Source organism: Lissotriton helveticus, chromosome 1_2 (assembly GCF_964261635.1).
Source record: "Lissotriton helveticus chromosome 1_2, aLisHel1.1, whole genome shotgun sequence".
Classification (NCBI taxonomy): Eukaryota; Metazoa; Chordata; class Amphibia; order Caudata; family Salamandridae; genus Lissotriton; species Lissotriton helveticus.
Genome location: NC_136058.1, coordinates 453,485,076 through 453,508,006, shown reverse-complemented (window position 1 = coordinate 453,508,006; position 22,931 = coordinate 453,485,076). Strand labels below are relative to the sequence as shown.

Here is a 22,931-nt window from a genome sequence, read left to right as displayed (position 1 = left end):
GACCCAGCCATAAGCAAATCAGTCATTACCCTGTTCCTCATGGGAACAGTCCCGCCCGACCTGCCCAGACATGGGCCCCATGCTCTCCATGCCACTGGAATCAAGCTAGCCTGGCTGATATGGGATAAAACCACAAAACAGGTCCCAGGATGCTTGTTTCCAGTCCACGGAGGACCCGGCCTGGCAGTTCGTGCTGGACTGTTCCCATATTTAGCAGTGTCAAGACTGATTTGCATATGGCTGGGTTTAAACTGGAATAGCATGGGGCCCAGATCTCTGTACTGGGGTGAATGTTCGACATCCTGTCCATCAATTGTTCTCTTTGTGTATGTCTGGGGTTCCCAATTTATTGTTAGGACAGACCACTAACCTCTCACTAAGGTACTTACTACCGTCGGCAATAATGTAATGACACCGACATTGGCAAGTATGTCCTTGCATCCGCTTGATTATAATTGTAGAATAGAGTATGGGCCTGGAGTGCTGAATCAGGTTGCTGATTTGTTGAGCCGAGCACCACTGCCGACTGATTCAAATGCATTGGAAGACAGATGGGATGGTTACACTCTAGCGGTAGTGGACAAGGTAGCATGTGAGGGTGAGAAGAGTGGGTGGTAACGTACAACTCAGGTCCTGTTTTGAACAAGGTGTACAATTACATATCAGCGGATTGGCCTCTAAAAAAAGAGTATGGATGAAGGAGGCAGACAAAATTGGGAGATCTGAAGTGATCTATCGTCGGTAATGGCAAAGGTTTTTTAATGAGGGGTGAGAGAGTGGTATCTCCTTCAAATTTGAGGAATACAATTTTACAAATTAATCATGGAGGACATTTGAGGATTGTCAAAAAAAAGAAAAGAATCAAAACTTTGTATTGGTGTTAGGCAAGGATAGAAATAGTTGGAAACGCACTTCTCTTTATCATCCGGAGAGGAATGGTACTGTTGAGCGATTTAATGGAGTCAATATGAGCAGCATTTGCATGGTTATTAGCAACTTCAACCATTGTAGGTCTATCGCAATTCAACCATGTTTATGGGGTACACCCCCTTCAAATTGTTGAGAGGGAGAGATCATTGTACTAAGGATAATCAGGCCTGGATGGAAAATGAAATCCTCAATAGGTGGTCCATGGAAATAGTTAAGAAAAATATCAGTAAGGTTCAAGATTCCAAGCACGTGTGAAGAATGTTAAGTTAAATTCTGGTGATTGGGTTATGGTTACGGAGCCGCGCAAGAAGATCAGGAACAGCAAGAGATGTATGGGCCTGTTTCAAGTTGTTGAATTGTTCTGAAACTCTGCTAAATTGTCTGATGGGAATATGTGGCATTTTAGTAAATTAGCCAGGTGTGGTGAGGAGACAGATGTCAACTCACATCAGGAGGGATCAAATGTTATTTCACATCAGGAGAATGAAAATGGCTGGTCGATGATCCAGACAGATTAATTAATAATGAGGTGCGAGAAACACTAACGATTCCCGTGACCTCTGGAATGCAAGTGACTTAAATGTAGGGGATGCCACTAAGTCTGGTGTCACCCTCTGTTTTCCATTGAACCCTCAAATGATCCTTATGCACCTTAACTTGACCCACCCACCCTCTGTGCAGTTCATTTTGTCAGAGTGCCGAGGCTCTCAAGTGCTCCCACGGCCCTTTCAGAAGTGACTACGTTTCGGGACTTCTCCAAGGCACTCAGAAAGAATCAAAAAATTCAGAAGCGGCTAGAAGCCAGCAGACAGACCCTCGATACCTCTTTGTTAGCTCTTAGATTCCATCAGTTTGAAGGTGAAGAGACCTTCACCCCCTACTTTCTGAGCCCTGCAAGCACCAGGATCCCAGGGGTCTCTGCCAGATTGTTTGCTCTTTCCTGGCATACTTTGTCCGCAGGCGCCAGCACGCACTTTGTGTCTCCTCAGAGCTCCTCATACACCTTGTACAATCCCCCAGAGCTCCTTTCCTAACCTTCAGTACCCATAAGGCTGCCAGCCATCCTGCCTTCTGCTCCCCAGCCTACTGAAACCACAGGCCCATTGTTAGGGCAAGAGTGTCCCCTTCATGCTGAATGTCCCCCTGGCCTGAGTGCCTGAGTGCTTGTGGAACTGGTGTCCTGGCTTTTATTTTGGCCCTGACATCACACTGGTATAGGGTCTGCACAAAAGCCCAGGCTGGCCCCTGACAGTGCAATGATCAGGTCATGTCCGTCCTGTGTCCTGGAGGGGAGTGGGCTCTACGAATGCTCTCATAGCGGACAGAGGACTGCTGGCCCTGTGCGTTGTTTAGCTCATAACGAGGTGGTGGAAACAGAGGGTGGTCTAGGGGTCGTACCGGTGTCCGTGAGAGTGTGGCCCACTGGCCCCTCTTACGTAGAGTTCTACTAATATGTGAAACCCTGTACCATGCCCTGATATCATGTGTGTATGACAATTACATGTACATGTGTAGCATGCGTCTAATACATATCTGATAATAAGACTCCGTGTGTGGTGAAAATGTGAGTACTAAAGCCAGTAGGCTATTGCAGTGGGGAATGGGAAGCGTTAGTCCTTGGCTCATGGTGGCTGGATGCGGTGTTATTGGAAAATTCACTATATCCTCAATAGTGGTCAGTAGCTCACAGGTACTTGGCCCCTTGTCCATAAATGGAGAGGTGTTCTTTCCTCCCTCCAGCTCTTTCAGCTATCCAACATCTCCAGGAACATTGTGTGGATTTTTTCCGAAGTAACCCCATACCTCCGATTTGTTAAATGACCCATAGACGGCGCAAAATGGCGGAGCGCGAATGGAGCCACCATTTTGTTGTTTCTGGTCCTCTCCCTCGGTCCGTCGGACTTCATCCTGCCGACCCTCAGACATTGCCGCAGACTTTGGATGCAGCTTTTACTCGTCTACTGGTTTGTGCCCCCGTCACCCTCCCCCTCTTCTTTCATGCTGTGTCTCTCTCCCTCCCCCTCCTCTTTCTCTCCTTCATTTGCTGTCTACTTCCCCTGCTCCTACCCCATCACCCCTGAATCGCTCCCCTTGCCTTCTTTTTTCCCTTACGCATATGCCCTTATTGTTTTTCTCGACTGAACATGTAACTATGCAAATATGCTCTAATAACTGTGTAACCTTTGTAACGATGTAACCCTCAACAATGGTCTGATACTCATGTAAGGCGCTCTGACACCTCCGGGTCCAGCCAGCGCTATATAAAACCTTAAAAAAAAAAAGGTACTTCCCGTTAAAAACTTTCAAGGCAGATTCCCTGTGTTGGATTGATAGCCTACCTTTAGGTTTCACTCAAGACCGCCGTAGCTGTCTAGGACTTTCCTCATGTTACCAACAACATTTTAATAATAAGAAGCAGAACAGAGAATAGGCTTTGGTTCCGACAATTTAGCATTTGGCGTTCCTGAGTTTTTCATGGTCGACGATTGCTTGTATTTGATGCCTGTCATGGCCATGGCATTTTGGGGATGGGTTATTGATGTATTTATTTATTTATTTTCAGGGCTCGACGAATCCACTCGACCGCTCGCATTTCCGAGGTAAATTTTACGAGGTTGAGCTATTTTCAGGTCCTACTCGCCCTTTCTGGCGAGTAGAAAAATATACTAACTTTTGTCCTCCGTCTTTGAAAACGGAGCTAATGTGACAAGATAACAAGATTTAAAGGCCTTTTTATTGCTCACAAAGCAAATGAGCAATAAAGATGCCTTTAAATCTTTTTATCTTGTGCCATCTGGTCTGCTTTCAGAGACGGAGGTCAAGTAGGTTACTGTTAGGTCGAGGAGATTTTTCAAGGTACTAGACCTGCAGGACTAGTGCCATTTTTCAGATGTGTCGAGCCCTGATTTTGTAGTTTTATATAGTGTGAACCTGACCCTGAGGGGTATAGGAGTGCTTTACATAGTTCGTCATCAGGTGGCTAATCATTAAGTGCTTTAGGAATAGTGACACCGATGAAACTTTACTCTCGAGAGATAGACCTGAGGTAGCATATATTTGAGACGTGCCTTACATCACATTACTATTGTGAGAGATGTTGTTGCAGGAGAAGGATTTTCAGTTCTTTTTTTAAAGGAATGAGTGGAGGCAGTGCTTAATTTGAGCAGGTGCTTTCAGGTGCTCAGCACCTGCACTTCTTTCACAAGGCCGGGGCTACAATTTCTGAACCTGCAGGTAGTGATCTCAATATTAATTGTTCCATTCAAAATAAAAAGAATAACATACATTGCATGGTGACTGGCTGGTAAATGTTCATAGGCAGGCCGGCATATGCCTGTCCAGGCAGGCATGATTGTGTATCAGCACTTTAGTGATGATGTCATCACGCTGATCACAGATACAAGAAGTCATCGACAAACTATGGCGTGCATTCTGTTCCCCTAGTCTGCTGCGACCTGCCACTGCCTGAGCCTAAACCTCCCATGGATGATTGAAGCTGGGGGCCGGCTCATGACGGAGTTCAGGCAAGAAAGCCGCGAGAGCGCATTTGGAACTTGGGAGTGAGGGCTCTTGAGGAAGAATACATAAAAGTAAGTGTGGATTTTCTACTTGTTGCGTAGACAGAGTATCATATCCGGCAGCCCTGAATTGCTGCTATCCTCAACGTGCTCGATGCGGCTGTGGCGCAACACAACTTTTGTGCGCCATGGCGTCGGCGTCACCAGTAGAATCTGTGTGCTGCACCCTAGCATGGTAATTGCTGAGTGTGAGTGAGTCCAGTAGGCACCACAGCCATACTTACCGGCATTGGCAGCATTACTGCTGGGGACAATGCCTGTGCTGTAGCAGGCAGGGTCACAGCAAGCTGAGCAGTGGATGCTGTTGCCGTCGCCATCCCCGGACCTACTAATTACAGGCAGCACTAGCAGTGACACGCCTGTTCCGCAATAAACCCAGACACACCACACTGATTAATATATGCAAAAAAGCATTTTCATTTAGTGTACATTTTGTTTTTGCACTAAGTGCAGGCAAGAAAGTAAAACACGTCATCTTCCGCTTCTTTAGGATGACAACAGGAAAACGCAGAGTTCAAAATAGCAGGGACATGTACAGGCTGACGACAGGGGTCACAGGCAGCAGCCGAGATGAGAGACAGCGAGAGTAAAGAGGAGAAGGAACAACAAGAGAGGAGAGAGATAAAACGGAGCAGAGTAGAAGAAAAGGAGGAGAGCAAATCAGATACAAATAGAAAGCAGCCATGATGTGAAGAAGAGAGCATTAAGAAGAGAGAAGATCGAATGAAAGGATGTGGAGGACAGGACAGGGGAAAAAAAGCAGACAAATGATAAAATGGATACACAGCTAATCACGGCTAGAGAGTGATAGTAAAGAGCCAAGATCAAGGGGAGCAGAGCATGGATAAAAGTGAAGAGACAAAAGGGCAGGGCTAAAATGAATAAAGGGCTACTCAGAAAAATACAGGGTGTGACAAAGGTGATAGAATGCGATTAGAGAGGTGAGGGGATAGACTCTTAGAGCAAAGACTTAGGGGACAGATAACAGATCAAGTTTAGAAGATAGAGACTGAGGCAGTGAGAGTCTTGAAAGTGGGGCTCATCGGAGGAAGAAGTGAGCGGTGGCCTCCTTGGAAACATTTTCAGCATCTGCACTTCTTTTTTTACAAATTAAGCACTGGTGGAGGGGTTGGTACTGATGGAAGGTGAGGTGGCATTCCATATTTTGGGGGGCGAAACCTGAGAATGCTTGTGTCAGAGTTATGGTCTTTTTGGATAGCAGGAATTCCAGACGTAAGGAGTCGGAACTTCAGAGAGATCTGGAGCCTTCTGAGAAGGTAATTTTATTTGCAAGGTACTTTGCTGCGCCTTTGTGTAGAGTTTTGTGGATACAGCAGGTCAGTTTATAGGTGCTCCTTGCTTCAATGAGGAGCCATTCGAGTGAGGCCAGGACAGGGGTGATGTGACGGGATCTTCTAGTGTCAGATGTTAAGCAGGCCGTAGAGTTGTGGACTGCCTTCAGAAGTGTTGGGTAGATTTGGGAAATACTCTTTCGAAGAGAGTTGCCGTAGTCCAGTTTTGAGAGGACCATTGATTAAAATACCTTTTTGACGTCTGCAGCAGGAATTAATAATGTGATCCCTCTGAGTCTGATTTTGAGCACCCTTTACTATGGTATTGAGATAGGTGTGCCGATTAATGTTGGTGTCAAATGTAAAGCCCAGGGATTTTGTCTTATCTGCAAGTAAAGACTTAGTCAAATAGGTTTGAGGGGGCCGTCCAGGTCTCTGCAGGTGGGTTGCAGTGAAGGAACTCTTGTTTTCTGGGTGTTAAGTTTGAGGGGGTGTCACGACATCCACAATTGGAAATCCATGAGAGTTTTTGCGAAGGTGGTTAAATCTCCCGGAGAGGAGACTTTTAGGTCTCGTTGTATGTCATTAGCGTAGAACTGAAAAAAATGTTTTGCACTTTGTTTAGGAGGGAGAGAAGGATTCGATTTAACGATCGACTAGTGTTGGTGATAGGATGGAGCCTGGTAGTATAGCGTGGCACAGATTCACGGCGTCCGAGAGAGAGTTACAAAACTTGACCTGTTGGGATCGATTCGATAGGTAGGACTGGCACCAGTTTAACGCAGTGCCTTTTATTCCTATTCGATCTTCTAGGATTCTTAGGAGGGATGAGTGGTTGATTGTGTCAAATGCTCCAAGAGGCTGAGAAGACAGAAGTCTCTTAATTATTATTATTTGTAGCATTGCAGGACCATTCTAATTTGGAGTTGCTAGGTAGTGTCCTAGAGGAAGAGATTGAGAGGCTTTTGAAATTAGTAGTTTAATTGTATCGATCTCGTCTATGAAGTAGTTGCAGAGTGTGTCAGAAGTTTGTTTGTTGTTTGGGAGATCGAGATGGCGTCGGTGAGATGGTTGATTCTCTAACAATGTCAAAGATTTTCTAGTATTTATTTATGACAATTTTAATTTCCTTTCTGATGAGTTCTGTGTGCCACTTCTATCCTTTACGTTAAGTCAAAGACCTTCTAGGGATTCCCCGTGAGGGATTTGGTCTCCATGGGTGCTCCGTGATTCTGTGAATCTTCCGTCTCCCTAAGAGAATCATTGTGATGAGGAGGCGGTGTTGTGGAGTTTTTGTTTTTGTTTTAGTGGGTGAAGATCATTAGCGCTTTACGTAATAATTGTGTTGTAGTACACTACAGGAGGGCCTCTTCCCCCCACCTCCTCTAGTGCTGGGATCCCACTTCTGCGTGATATCTGGGTGTCCTCCCCTCCCACGCCTTGGGCGTTAACGTAAAACACATGCCTTTGTTTGGTTAACTCTGTTGCTCTTGATTCCACTTGCTGAAAAGGTGGCTTGTTATTGATAGACCATGGAAACATCTGTAGATCCTTACATACATTGTAGAAAGTGGGGAGGCTTAAATAACGCTTGAGATACTATGCGAACATGGTTCTAAGATGTATATGAATACCTGTTTCCTGTTGTCTCTGGCACTGTTGTGCTCTTTGTCCATCATTTCACGGTTATAACTGCAAATAAAGAACTAGTAACAAAAAAATAAAGGAGTTGTAGTTCTCGACTAGGCACGTGTCATTGGCTGGTTGAGAGGACACGAGCTTTATAGGTTTATTGGAGCTTAGAAGGGATTCGTTGCTGTTGTTAAAGTGCCTGATCTATGCCCTGGGTTTCTTGGTTTGTGTTCATGTGCCGTAAATCAAATCGCCCCTCTGACCCACTGGTCTTTTCGAAGACAGAAGCCATCTGCTGAATGATTCAGTGATGAGCTGATAGATCTGAAAAGAATTGTAAGTGTCTTGAATGCCTTTGGTCTAGGGCATATGATCCTGACAGAAAACCAATTACTTGGCTGCACTCAAACAGTATCATGGGCACATGAAGTATGTTCGCCGAGATTACGACTCTAATAAAATTCTCTCAGTGCTAAGTGAAGTGGTTGCTATTGTAAAGACTCTTACAGGTAGATTCATGAAAGAAAATGCGGCTCGCAAAGGGCCAGATTCTGCGAATCTGGCCCTTTGCGAGCGCAATTTTTGCGTTTGGGATTCATCATCCCAAATGCAAAAATCACTATTAGCGAAATCGCATATTTGCGAGGAATTGCATTTAAGGAATCTCTATTTGAGATTCCTTAAATGCAATTCATTAACCATTTTTAAATTGCGAATTTGCAATTTTTGGTCGCTATTTACCACGAAGTCTGACTTCGAGGTAAATAGCGAAAAAATAGAAAAAAGCACTTTAGTGCATTTTTCTCAATTGCATGTTACACACACACATGTCCTTTGGACATGTGTGTGTGCAACACCTGTGTAAATTTGCATTTCAGGGGTGCTACAGGGTGTCCTTTGGACACCCCTGGCACCCTTGAATTCGCATCCTTATTTGCGATTAGCAAATTGCTAATCGCAAATAAGGAGGCTGTAGGAATCGCAATAAATATTGCGATTCCTACATGAATCCCGTTTTGCGAGTCTGTAATAGCGATTCCTTATGAATCGCTATTAAAGACTCGCAAAACGGGTCTTTGATTAATCTAGCTGTTACTTCTTTGTCCCAACCCTCAGCAGCCATCGTACCTTCAGAGGAGGGTTGTAATTACCTCTCCCAGTTTTTCTCAGACAAGGTGACAAATATCTATGACTCGTTTCCAGCAGAGTTTAAAGGATCTGCGTGTCTAAATTCATGGTTCGAACCTACTCAAGATAGCTTAGGGCGGAAGCATTTCAAACCTATTGAATTTGAGGGGATGTCTGCTCTGATTATGTCTGTCAAGTCGGGTTACCCACTCGATCCAGTTTTGCCCTCTATCTTGGAACGAAGAGTGGAAGCTGCGTTGACTTTGGTCCGTGAGCTACTTAATAGTTCCTTGGCAGTGGGCCAGGTCCCGATGAAGTGGAAGCGTGCAATGGTAGACCCTCTTAAAAAGCCACTGTTGAATCTTACTAATCAGAAAACTACCAGCCTGTTTCGCTGCTGTCGCTGTTGGCTAAAGTCACTGAGAAGCTTGTAAATCGACAGCTCTCGATGTTCAAGGTTAACTGTCTTCTTCATAGTGCAGAGTCTGGGTTTTGCCCGTCCTATACTCACAATCTCCTTATTGAGCATATAGCCTTACTGTGGGTTGCCTTCTTTTGCAGAGGGATGCACTTTCCAGTGTGTCAAAAACCACACCACTCTGAAGTGTTTAATCTGCAGCAGGGGGCACCTCAGGGCTCCTTTCTGAGTCCAAACTGTTTTAATATATACATACTCCCTCTGGCTAATCTCAATTGAATGACATGGGTTCACAGTGATCTCATATGCTGATGATACTCAGCTGATCATCACCACCTTCAGTAGACTTCTGGACCTGTGGATACTCTGCCAGGAATAAGTACTGGCATGCTGCTAAGGACTACCACTCTGCTGGTCTCCAGCCTTGGTGTGCTGACCTGCTGCCCTCTTGCCAGGGAATGAGAAGGGCTGGACTTGAATCTCTCTAACCCAGAATGACTCCAGATCAAGAGCCCAAGTCAATTTGCCCTTGAAGTCTCAGGGACATAAATGTCTTCCAACCACCCTGCTTCTGCACCTGGACTCTGCTATCTGTGAGTCTGCCCTGCCAAGTGGTGCCACCCCTGTCCTGGGCCCTTGGAAGTAGGCCTAAGGCGCTTACTACAGCGTAACCGATGCTGCCTCTGCGGCAGAGCCAAACCAACACATCGCTGCTATTGCGCGGAGTAGAACTGGCGTTTCAGCGCTACTGCATGGTTTTTAAACCGAAGCAACTGATTCACATTGCCGCATCATGGCGCCAGTGCATCTCCTTTGGAACTGCAATTGTCTTACTCTGGCACAAGCTCTTCGCATCGCTCGTCGATGGCAGCCTTGAAGGCGACACCCTGTCACCGCCACTGCTTGAATCGGTCCCAATGCATCGTCTCAACTGTGCCGCTCATCCTCGACACCGGTCTTTACATCACCCTGGCTGCATGACGCATCTTTGTTTCAGACCCACGCAATGCTCTGCAACCAGGATTCAAGGTGCTTTGGTTCAGCTGGCCTAAGTGGGTCCCTGTAGCTAGCCCTCTCTCCACCGTGGTCGGCCTCAACGATTTACTTTTCCTGGTTCGGTGCAAACAGATATCCCTGTTTGCTGATTCTTGCTTCTAAGCTCTGTTTTACAGTTTATCCTTTCAAAATTCATAAAACAAGTTCTACTTAATGGATGTTTGTTGTTCTGGTCTTGTTTCATTTATTAAATTAAGTCCTATTTTTCTAACCTGGTGTGGGATCCTTTTTATGTAATGCTCTTTTTGCGTTGTGTTTTCACTGTTTTACTATTTGATGTGTTGGAAAACTCAGCATTAAAAAAAAACTACTTTATTGAAAAAGCACTCACAGACATGGTGGTCTGCTGACCCCAGCAGGCCACCATCCCTGTGAGTGCCAGCCATTCCCAATGGGTTGCAAATTGCGACCTGCTTCATGAATATTGATTAGGCAGGTCATTTGCGACTCCATTAGGAATCGCAAATAGTCTGAGACACGGTTGTACATTCCATTTTGTGAGTCACAAAACATTGTAATTTGCTAAATGGAAAGCTCGTACATCTGGCCCCTAGATCCTTGCACGTGCACGTTCTTTCGATAACTGCTCATGCACCTTAATTACTTGTGCTCTGCCACAGTTTAACCTTTATTCTAGGCACATAGCCCTTTATCCGCTTCACCCATAAACACACGGTTTTATCAATTGTAATATTTGCTTTATGCAAATCCGTATCGCATTGTGGGAGGGGAGAACACCTAGTAAACCGGCAACACTTATTTCCGTCAATCAAGACAATTTTTCTTTAACTCCTTCCATGCTGATGACGGCCCCCAGCCGTCATGGTACACAGTGCTCGTGTGCTGATGACGGCTGGGGGCCGTCATGACCACGCCCGCGGTCAGAATGTCCAGCACAGGAGCGGAATTCCGGCCGCGGGCAAGGTGTTAATTGGCTTGGGGCGACCTACCACAATCCACAGGGTACGAAGTGAGTCCATTTTAAATCTTTCCACAAAACATCCTTACAAATGGGACTGGACTTCTTTTAAGGTGAATGGTGATGGCATTATGTGTCAAGTTTAATGTATTACTTTTTCATAGTTTTAATGTATTTATTGTGTACTGCATTGCAAAGGTTTTATTAAACAACAAAGAATACTTACAGTTAATCAGATCATAAATGTTTTTGCTTCGTTTCAATTGATATTCACTAATATTCTCTGACCTTCATTTACAGGTGACTGAAGCGTCAACACAAATATCAAGATGGCGGCTTCCTAAAACTGCGTCAGATATTAATGCCTTTATGCCTTTAAATGATATATTTGTTTTTAAAAGTGAAGATGCCTCGAAGCTGCAAGAAGCGATCGGTATCCAGGAGTGAGGAGTGGTGACGAGCTCGTAGAGGAGAAAACTACTGAACGTGAAGGTGATTTCCCTAATTGTATTCATTTCATTATGGATCATCAAACACCCACAGTAAAATGATTTGAGATGTTAATCAAGTATTTGTTATTCGGATCAAATAAACTCTCAACTGTGAACAGCAGAGGCCAGAAAACTGAAAGACAAATGTAAAGACCAATTGTAAGAATATGTTTATTTGAGGAGAACATTTAAAGATTTCTAAAGTATTAAAAAATGAAGAAAGCAACGTTAAAAAGCTGCACTTGAAAATTACATCTGTTGATCACTTGGTTTATTGAAAAGCGAGAAGTGCGCTAGTGAAAGAAACCATAAGCAAAAGACAATCTGATTCCACGTGGGAGAAAAAGCTTTATTCTAAAGCTGTATCTGATTCAAGAGGAAAGAACAAGCACCACAAACGAAAGTCATTGTAATAGGTTTTTAACATGTCAGCAACGCACTGGAGCACTATAGCCTGTGTAAAAAAGATGTTAACCACCAACTCGACTTCTTGGGCTTGATCTCAGCTGTTTCAGAACTTTCAGACTTCTAGATTTCCGAATTCTCAATTTCCCTGCTTTTGCCTTATGCACACAGCTGGCAACCATGAACTGGGTGCAGAAACTTTAAAAGAAGCAGATGTTCTGCTACTAATAATGTATAATGTGAAAAAAGCTCTGAAATAAGTTTAGTTCAACATGAGACAACACACATGGAGATATTGGAGAGAGTAACCTTTAAGAAGACATTCTCAAAGATGTCTTCTCAGGGAAAGGTTATAGAAGGACTTAGGCTGCCTTCGGTGGTGACAAGTTATGATCTCCAGACAGAAGCAATAATGAAAGTGCTAAGAACAGCAATTGTGGCGTACTTGAGAAGTTAACACTATATTATCAAAACGTATTCTGACTCTGGAATCGGGTTCAGGTCTTACCATGGAAAGCATGCAAGACAATTCCCAACTTGGAGACATGAACTCAAGAAAGGAATCCTATAAGTGCACTGAATGTGGGAACAGCTTTGCCTTTCATTCCAGACTCATTCAGCACCAGAGAATCCACACTGGAGAAAAACCTTTCGAGTGCTCTGAATGCCAGAAATGCTTCAGGCATAAAGCTGGTCTTACACTACATGAAAGAACGCACACTGGAGAAAAACCATATCAGTGCAATGAATGCCAGAAACGCTTCAGTTGCAAAATCCATCTTACTCAGCATGCGAGAAGCCATACTGGTGAAAAACCTTATCACTGCTCTGAATGCCAGAAAAGCTTCAGTCGTAGATCTTGTCTCACGCTACACGAAAGAACTCATACTGGTGAAAAACCCTATCACTGCTCTGAATGCCAGAAAAGCTTCAGCCGTAGATCCGTTCTCGCACTACATGAGAGAACCCACACTAGGTTAAAATCATATTGGTGCTCTGAATGCCAAGAAAGCTTCAGTGGTAAAAACATTCTCAAGCAACATGAGAAGATTCACATTGGCCAAAGACCTTATCAGTGTTCTGTATGCCAGAGGAGCTTCAGTCGTAAGTTCATTCTCACTCAACATGAGAGAACGCACACTGGGGAAAAACCATTTCAGTGCTCTGAATGCCAAAGACGTTTCATGCAAAGAGCCAATCTCACTGTACACGAGAGAACCCATACTGGGGAAAAACTGTTTCAGTGCTCAGAATGCCAGGAGAGCTTCATTCATCAATCCAATCTTACACTACACGAAAGAACCCACAATGTGCAAACACCCTATCAGTGCTAAAAAATGTTTTAGAGTAGAGGCCAGTTTCACTCCACATACGAGAACCCACAATGGGTAAAAAGAAAAAGATGCATTTTCAGTTCTCTGAATGTCAGAAAAGTTTCCAGCTTAACGCAAGCTTTGTTCGGCATGAGACATCGCATACTAGCCAAAACCCTGTCCCTACGCTGAATGCCCAAAAAGATATATCTAACAAACCAAGTGGTGGGAGATGAGGTCTTTATCTGAATACCGTGAAGTTTGCCATATCCTCTGGGGTTGTGGGTTTGGATGCCCCCAGATGTGAGAACCCCCGTGTGGGAATGATGAAGGAATAGCCCTCATGCTGATTTAGTTAAATATGTTGAAATTAATCAAAACACTTTGCAAACCAAAATAGATCAGGTAAATGAAGAAATCGGTGAGCTTGCAAAACAAGTAACTGTGTCAAAGTTAGGTGAGGAAATGGTTACATGTTTGAAAAAGCATGAAGACATAAAAGCAAGAAAAGCGTACAAATTTCCAAGCAGCAAAGTTGATTTTGAGCAAGGAAAAATATTTACATTTTCCAGGTGATTTGACAATTCAAAGAGGCAAAGGCTAACTGAGGGTAATATGGCATTACAGGTTAATGAAGTAAGACAAATTGGCTCCGAATATAGTTAGGAAATTGAGACCCATTTGGAAGATGGAAGAGTGGCTTCTAGTGGCTCTGGAGCACCTAATAAACCGTCTCTTAATGATGAGCTGTATTTTTAAGATTGGACTGATGCCAAACGCTAAGACTGAGGGTCCCACAATTCAAGCCCAACAAAGGGGGAACAAAAGAAGGAGTGAGCGAAGGAGGTTCAGTAGGAAACACTTAATCAAAAAACCTTGATAGACGAGAAAGTAAGTGACGACACGACCTAGACTGCCATTCATCTTTCTAGCATTTAACTCAATAAAGCTGAACAACAGATCTTATCGATTGGGCTGTCGTATTGCCCTGAAAGTACTATGAATTCCACACAGGTGAGAGGCGATATTTATATATTTGTCCAAAAATTGAATGAAAGTACCATCCTGAGAACGTTATGTAACAAACTGCATGAGGGGTGAAGGGTGTAACTAATCGGGCATGTCTACAAGTTTCGGATATACAATTAATGCAGGAACTCCTAAAATTGGAAAATAAAATCTTGGGCATTTTTTAACCAATCGGAGAGCAACATCTCATTGTCACCATGAATTTGAATGTCTATGCGGAGGCTAACACTCCATTTAAACCAGCTTCGACTTTTGTACCGGTAACCCCAAGAGATTCTATTGATGTACGCAATGAGGGTATAATCGAGTAAGTCAAGGCACTATATAGAACAATTAACAAAGCGAGTAAACAATTGGATCATCAACAAAGATCATATTCCAACTTGATCAAAAACGCCAATCCAAAAAGCAAGTTGTGACCCGCAATTCATACAAATGATGCAACATTGTGCTTTGGCCCCTTCAAATGTATACAACTGAGGCCTATAAGCAATTGGATGATGAGCTGGGCTGCACTAGGAGACTTTGGGAGAGCATGAAAAATGACAAGTCACAATATCACTTGGAACTAATGGAGTGGAGAAATTCAGGCTTGCAGAATCAAGGTGAATATCTTTGTCGGAATGACTTCCCAGAGACACCAGTGACATATATTTTACCCAAGATGCATACGGATCCAGCACAACCACCAAGAAGGCCCATTATCTCAGCCAATTAAAGTTTATTTGAGAATTCTGCAAGATATATGGACTATTTCCTACAGGGGTATGTATGCAATTTAGCCTCTTCTATCAAAGACATTGGTGACTTTCTGAAAAGAATCTATAACTTACCTTGGAGGGAGGATTACCTTCTAATAACTCTTGCTGTGACCTCATTATATCCCAGCGTTAATCACAATGACGGAATTCATGCTCTTGAAGGCTTCCTAAAGGGCAGGCGCTTAAGCTGTACACACATACAATGATGTTATCCGTGATTAGGTGGTGTCTTGAAAAGAACGACTTTTTCTTCAACAAGGAAATCTTTAGGCCGTTACATGGTGCGGCGATGGGCACCTGCTTCACCCCAGCTATGCTTGTTTGCATATGGGCCGGTGGGAGAAGCAGGTGCTCACGAACGAGAATGGTGCTATCTGCGGTGATCATATCATTTGTTGGTTGCGCTTTATTGATGACTTATTTGTTATATGGAGGGACTCACAGCAAACAGCTGAAGTCTTCATAGAGGCAATCACCCAAATAATCTGAACTTACACTTTACAGGTCTCATTAGTGCAACACAAATAGAGTTTCTTGATCTGCAAGTGGTTGTACGCAATGATGGCTGGAAACCAGATTGTTCAGGAAGAAGACTTGCAGGGAATCCCACCCTACATGCACCTTATTTTCTACCCAGGCCATTTAAAATCTAATATCCCATATGGTGAGATGTTGAGATTAAGAAGAAATTGCATTTGCATTGATGATTGGAAGACTGGTAGGGATGAGATGGTGGGTAGATTTGGGCAGCGTCCCATCACCAGAGAATCCCTTGACAAAACAGCAGCAAGGGTTGAACTAAAGAACAAAGATTCCCCAGTCTTCCCTAACAGGCACGACTGAAAAGGCGAATCAATCATTAAGTTGATAGTAACGTACAGCAAGCAAGAAAGCCAACTAAGAGGCATTCTGAGGAAGTTTTGGCACCTAGTTCGAGGGGTCTTGATTTTAGGGACGACCATTCCCAGATCTCCTCCCATTGTTTACCAGAGAGCGTACTCTATAAGGGACCCCCTGGCAAAAAGCAGTCCAGAAGACATATGCTAGAAATTAGGTTACAGCTTTTTTTTTTTTTTTGCAGAGTTTTATATAACGCGAACTAGACCCGAACTAAATCAGGTATCAGAGCGCTTTACATAGCACCAGTTACGTTACATTAGGACGGACACACATTCATTTTGGGCACGGGGAGATTAAGTGATTTGCCCAGAATCACAGGAGGTTTTGGCATCGCTACCGAGACTCGAACCTAGATCCCCAGGTCTGAGGTCGAGCGCCCTAGCCGTTAGGCCAACTCCTCTCCCCCGCTTGCCAAAGGCTTCCATAACTTCCCATTGGGTTAACACCATTAAATACACTGCACCCTTCACGGAGAAACCATTAAAGGTAGTGGGCAAATGTAATTGTAGCATGGAGTTTGCTGCGTATGTACTGCTGTGTGATTGCTGCAACATGTGGGCAGCGCGATGTTGCAGGTCCACAAAATAATCTTGCAGCACTTAAGGACTGTATAAAATGATTGGTCATATCTGTTGGCTAGACATGTGAATAAATGTCACAGAAATTACTTCAGGTGCTTGAAGTACTTTGTGAATGAGGCGGTCCCAAGGCACTCCAGAGGGGGCAATGATGAGCGATTGTTGAGACAGATGGAGAGTAGGTACGTAATCAACTTAGACACCAACTCACCGAATGGCTTGAACACCAAAGAGGAGCTGTTCTCATTTTTAACTAAAGTTATGCTGCTGAAATCACAGATGGTTTTATTTTGAATTAGTGCTCAATTTAAAGTTCTTTTTATATATCATTGAGGAAAGCAAGATCTATGTGGAGGTTTAGACATTAGTGTTTAAGTGGCATGATGATAAATGAATTAAGTTATATTGGTAGTACCTTTGGACTTAGACATATGAGGGCAAAGGCATCTGTTGAAAAAGTTACATTTGCATCCAATCTCATTACAAGGATCATTGGGGTATAATGAATGAATGGATTTATGAGTTCTAATATTGTAATGTATCAATCGAAAGGCTTATACGCCCACTTGGGCTAAATTTTGTCAAATGTGAACGTTTGCATAGTTAATGTGTACTGTTAGATGCATAAGATAATAGGACCTGTCATGATGTAAGGTTTGCACAATGTTGCTTAGTTATTGTTAATTTGAAAACAGTTCATCGCCGCAATATAAAGTGAAGAAAGGATGATATTATCGGATATGTATTTTAAGCACATTATTTCTGTGTGATTTGCATCACAATTTTTTCTCATGCCGCATTCACATTCAGTTTGAATTTCCATTTTATAATTGATTTTGATTTTTCGTTCAAATGTATTATGGAGGGTTTAATAATAGGATTTATGATTTGCAAACTGTGAGTTTGAAAGAAAGGATAAAAAACGAAGTATGTTAGTCTTTCCTCACTTTGATGCTCACACGAGCGCTATAAAGGAGTAACTAAGATGGTGCTGCACACGTGTGAACAAGGTCATTTGTTTGACCGAATTGCTTTATGGCGGACTTTGAAGAGATTGAAAAATAAAAAATAGAGAAAACCTGTGGTCTCTGCCTAATTCTTGCTGGATTATTGGAGTTGCGGGTGGTGGAGATCTATGTGTGTATATATATATATATATATATATATATATATATATATATATATATAATATATATATATTTATATTCACTGAAAAAATCAAAGATTATAGGTATGTTATAGTTACGCTCAGATTAATTCGTACAAAACAGTAGAAATTCAGCAGTTATAGTTACCTGTGCTAACTATAACTTAAGCCTCCGCAGTGCACTGCTTATGACCTCACATATTACATCACTCATGACATTGTCAGTGACATTACTGATGGCATCTCAAATGCCATCACTGATGACATCATCCACAGAACCACTCACACCCCCATACAACCTCGTACACCTACTTAGACAACCAGTCACATACCCGTTCACAGACCCATACATCCACGTACTTCTCCATAGAGCCACTCGCACACCCACCCACTCACTCATTCAGCAACGCACACTGCCAAACACTCACCCATACAGCTACTACACACCCACGTATTCACCTATACAGACTCTCACTTACCGATACAGCTTCTCAACACAGCCACCCACTCACCCATACAACCAATCACACACTCCCACAACCACTTACCCATTCACATATGCAAACAAGTACTCCGACATCCGCACCCGTGGCATAAGTTATAATTTGCTCAAGTAACTATAGCTGCTGAATTTCTATGGTTTTGTACGACTGAAATCTGAGCCGGTAACCTCTTTTTTTCAGTGAATTTCTGGGTTTTAATTCTATTTCCTAACAATAATGTGTAACCTTTGTTTTTTTAAGTGAATTTTGATGGTTTTTTTAACTAGTAGTCTTATTTGTAGAGTGTTGGAGAAAGGGGGCGGGCCTCCGACCAGCTCTCAGGAGTCCCGCCCTGTGGGACTTACTGAAGGTAACAGGAGGGGTTCTTGGCCCCCAAAGTCCCTCAACATCCAAGGGGACTTTATCCTCAAGCAGCAGTGCACAAGGAGGCGCGTTTGCAGAGTAGTGAACAAAGGTGGCGGGCCTCCGAAGACCTCTCAGCAATCCTGCTCTGTGGGACTTGATGGGGGTAACAGGAGGGATTGTTGACCCCCAAGGACCCTCGTAAGCCAAGGGGACTTTGGCCGGAAACAGGAGTAGTTGGAAAGGGGGGTATTTCAGGAGATCACTGGGGTTTGCAGAGGGTTTCTTGAGGAGGGGGCTGTGACCGCTGCGTGTTTCCGTGCATTGGGAAAGGTGACTGTGGTGATGGAAGAGTTGAGGGTGGAGTTCAGCCAATGACTGATCTTGTTGCTTCCAAGGTTGGAGAGTCGGTGAGGGCATGGGTTGGTGGGTGCTCCAGAGTGGGTAGATTTCATTAAGGCAGTAGTGTCCGGTGTGCTGAGTTGTTCCCATAAGGTGAGCGGGTGGTCGCCAATGGTATTCGTGGGAGAGAGGATGCTGACGAGGTCGGTGGGTTGGAAATCAAAGTTCCTGTATACGGTGGCGATCTTGTGTAAGTCGTCCATAACATACACTGCTGACCGCCGTCATCTGCTCTCTACAATCAGTGTCCAATCTATTTGTACTCTCCATCCTCTGCCTGCCCTGTGCGTCTGCTGTCTGCCATATACATCAGATCTCCGTCCTCTACATCAGGCTTCTCCAACCAGCAGCTCGTGAGCTACTGGTAGCGCTCCAGCTACCTATACGTTGCTCTCTTGTGTGCAGCCCAGCCTAGTAAATCAGAAACATTTACTTGGGTCAATTAATTTATGTCCACCAAGATTGAAAACAGTGTATTTGAGGCAAGATGTGTGTATTTCGTATAACTTATAAGATGATGTTAGGTGAAAAATGGATACATTTCCAAAATAAATATCTGCGATTGATTGATCTTTCATTTGGCATTGGGGAGAGTTATTACTAATATTATTACTTTAGTGTCAGGTGCACTGCAGCTATGGCTGTTGTGTAATACTCATGACAAGGCATCCCAAATTGGCAAAGCCTTTTTTACATACCTGCTGGCCATCCTGCCTGTTGCACGGGCATGCTTCTTGCTTGTGAATGAACATTGTGTGGTCACTAATGTAATCTTGTCTGATGTGTTCACTGTACTAAACGTTAGTAGCTCGGAGGATTTCCATTGAGCATAAGTAGCTCTTATTGTTGAAAAGGTTGGAGACCCCTGCTCTACGTCCACTCTACCTTCAACACAAGGGCTTCATATCCTCATTTGTGTCCTCTACAAGCGTTCTCCATTTCTACAGCTATCTACGTAGATCAGCCCTACACATGAGTTCTCCTTATCCAGTCACAACATTCACTTCTGCTCCGCACTCCGTTCTCCACAAACATTGTCTACATCTGCTCCGAACACCACTCTTCATTGATTGATGATTGATTGATTGATTGTGGGTTTCTAAAGCGCTAGAATCGATTCCCGATGGAGTATCTCTGCGCTGTAGACCGCTGGGGAACCCGTCCTGGCTTTTCCTGTGAGATGGTCCCTACTGGGTATCTCCAAGGTGAAACCAGGCATCCCCGGCGTCTGTGGGGGGCCATTGTGGAGATGAGGCAAGCTAATGCCCAGAGTTGCCGAGTGTGATCCCTGGTTAGAGTAGGCACCGAGGCGAGAATTATCGAGTCCGCTGACCCTGGTCCACAACCCTGCCGCGTCAGGAATTGAACCCTGGTCCCGGGCCGTCCTCTGCTTCCGGGTCTGCCGCCTCTAACCAGTGAGCCACACCACTCCAAATTCACAATCTTCAACCTGTCGCTGGAATGCTCCATTATCCACAGCCACTACTTGATGCTGATCTCCACATTGTCTTCACACTCTCCGTAACACACAGTGTTCTATGCTCTCTCGTTCCCCAGTTCACATCCCCTGTTAACATCTACTTTCCCCACTCAACGTCTGCTCTCCTCGTACTCAGATCCGCATGAATGTATGCTCACATATACACTTTCTCAAACTGTACGCTCAAAGTCATCCCCTTGAATTTAAAACCTGATCTTACTAGCAGCTTCACAACACGTATGCCATATATATTCTGCCACTTCGATCACCGATCACTATATACCTCACAAAAGGCCACTTACGTAACACTTTCACTACTTAACACGGCTCGTTCCATCTCCCACAGCAGTTACGCCTTCACAGTGTCCATTTGCCTAGAGCCACTTACACCATATACTTACCACTCGCGTCCCAAATGCCACATAATATACCCGTCGGACCACCATTTGCCCTCAAGCACGTATAATACCACTTAATGACGCCTTCTTCTCACAGACAGCCACCAGGGTTATTCCTTACACCTCTTACTGACCAGAACCATGAGGTACCGTTTACACTTCTCTCCCCCAGTGACACCATCATTTCTCTCAGCCACTCTCACTACTTGCCCTTAACCAAGCATCACAACCCAGTGTCTACTTTGTAAAGTGTCTCTAAACATGACTTATATACCACTCAACACCACTTGGTCACATCCGCAAACTGCACAACTGACTGATGTTGACATCTCACGACAACACTGTGGTGATTCACATCACGACTATCCAGCCACTCGTCCGCAGGTGCTCGGGTCCCTCACTCGCACTACCATTCTATTTACTCCACTGACATCTGTTGCCTACCAGTGTTTTGTTATTACCCCCCACACAACTGCCAGGGAAGGGGTATCATATGTGAGAATAGTGGGCTAAAGGATAGTTCTTTCTGTCCCTCATTTACAGATCTTCAGAAGTGAAAATAATAACGGTGAATCTGCATTTCCACACATTTAATAACATAACATAACATGAGTATTTGTAAAGCGCACGTTCACCACTACGGGCATCTTGGCGCTGAAATAACAGATGTTTGTTGTTACCCAACTCAATGGTACTCATTTTATCGACCTCAGATGGCTGAAAGGCTGAGTGGACCCGCGGGGATTTGAACCTGTGACCCTGAGGTCGAACACAGGCCCCTGCAGTAGACGCATTAGTCCATTGAGCCACCAGACCCGGCTATGGTTGTTTCTGTTTGGCGACGAGTAGTATTACTGCATTAAGAAATGTGGTCATACCACTTCAAGGCGCAGGAGCTTAGTCTTCATGTTTGAAAGGAGAATTACGTGAAAACACCGCTCTCGCGCATTATTCACCGTTTCATTCTAAGCGGAATTACTGGTTACTGGAATTGTGGTATTACAACAGTAGTAGGTTTGGTGGATCTGTGACATACTATAATTGGGGGCCTTTGTGTATTTTCTTAATACCACACTTCAAAGTCTAATGGACAGGAAGGAAACATTATTCTGTGAAAAATTACTTTGGGTAATCAACATTAACTTGTCCTGGAGTTAAAAAAATAATTTTTTTTAAAAAACCCTATCCAGAAGTCCTCGGTTATTGTGAACACCCTGAAGAAGTCATCATAAATTAATATAAACGCATCTTGAAGTAGTGATGTCATCATAACGTAATGCAAAGACATCCTGAAGTAGTCGTGAAGTCATCCTCAGGTAGTCATGGAGTCATCTGCTGTTATCCCTAAGCTGTCATGGAGTCATCCTGTAGTAGTTAAAGATATTCATACATTTCTCAGGGAAGTCATCAGCACACCACCCTAGAGTAGTTTTTGAATTGGCTCTAGAGTCCTCTCACTTCAATATTTCTCTGTATCCACATACTTCAGGATGGCTTGGGATGACTTCCCAGATAATTACAGGAATAGCTCAGCTGAAGTCATCAGATGAATTCAGAATGACTCCAGGCAGACCTTCCTTTTTGCTTGACTTGGGTTGGCACAATATCTCCCACCACCTCACCAATGCAGTCATCGACCAGGTCCCAAAATGTTTCCACATCTGAACACTGCCAGGCCAGAGGAAAAATGTGCATGTCCAGTGGCCCAGCAAATACAGCGTGTTTCATTACACCCATTTTACATAGCTTAGCATGTGTGTAATAAAGTGTGTATAAATGTTTAACATGTATGAACCTCTGTCTATCATTTGTGACAACGCGCCTATCTGGGCACAGCAGTAGCACGAATGCTTAGATTTGTTTGCCACTCAAGCCTCTTTCTAACGTAATAGGAGGGGCTTTATCCTGTACGGTGAAGTACAACCGTGTAATCAGTCATCTGGAAGATGCCAAGCTCAAAATACATTCTAGCACGTGTATTTATTTATTTATTTGGAAGTCTTCTATAGCGCTAGCCAGACCCGAGGGTATCGGAGCGCTTTACAACATGATGAAGAGGAGACAAAATACAGGACAAAGGCGTGGTAGGAAAAATACAGAAAACATTCAAAGGGAAGCTTTATAGTTCTGCTGAGTGTCAGCGGTGAGCCGTTGAGATAGAAAAAGTTCAAAAGAAGCTTTACAGTTCTGCTGAGTGTCAGCGGTGAGCCGTTGAGGTAGAAAAAGTTT

General features: G+C 43.8%; 1 protein-coding gene across 2 annotated transcripts in view; it reads left to right on the top strand.

Annotated features, from left to right (window-relative positions):
• Positions 1-17,506, top strand: part of LOC144807713 (uncharacterized) — a 107,936-nt gene extending 90,430 nt beyond the window's left edge. For both annotated transcript variants that reach the window (XM_078673370.1, XM_078673369.1), the window contains exon 2: positions 11,254-17,506. In XM_078673370.1, coding sequence (XP_078529496.1) covers positions 12,359-13,183 — 825 coding nt within the window. In that variant the 5' untranslated portion in view covers positions 11,254-12,358 and the 3' untranslated portion in view covers positions 13,184-17,506. The remainder of the gene's footprint in view (positions 1-11,253) is intronic.
• Positions 17,507-22,931: the final 5,425 nt, after the last annotated feature.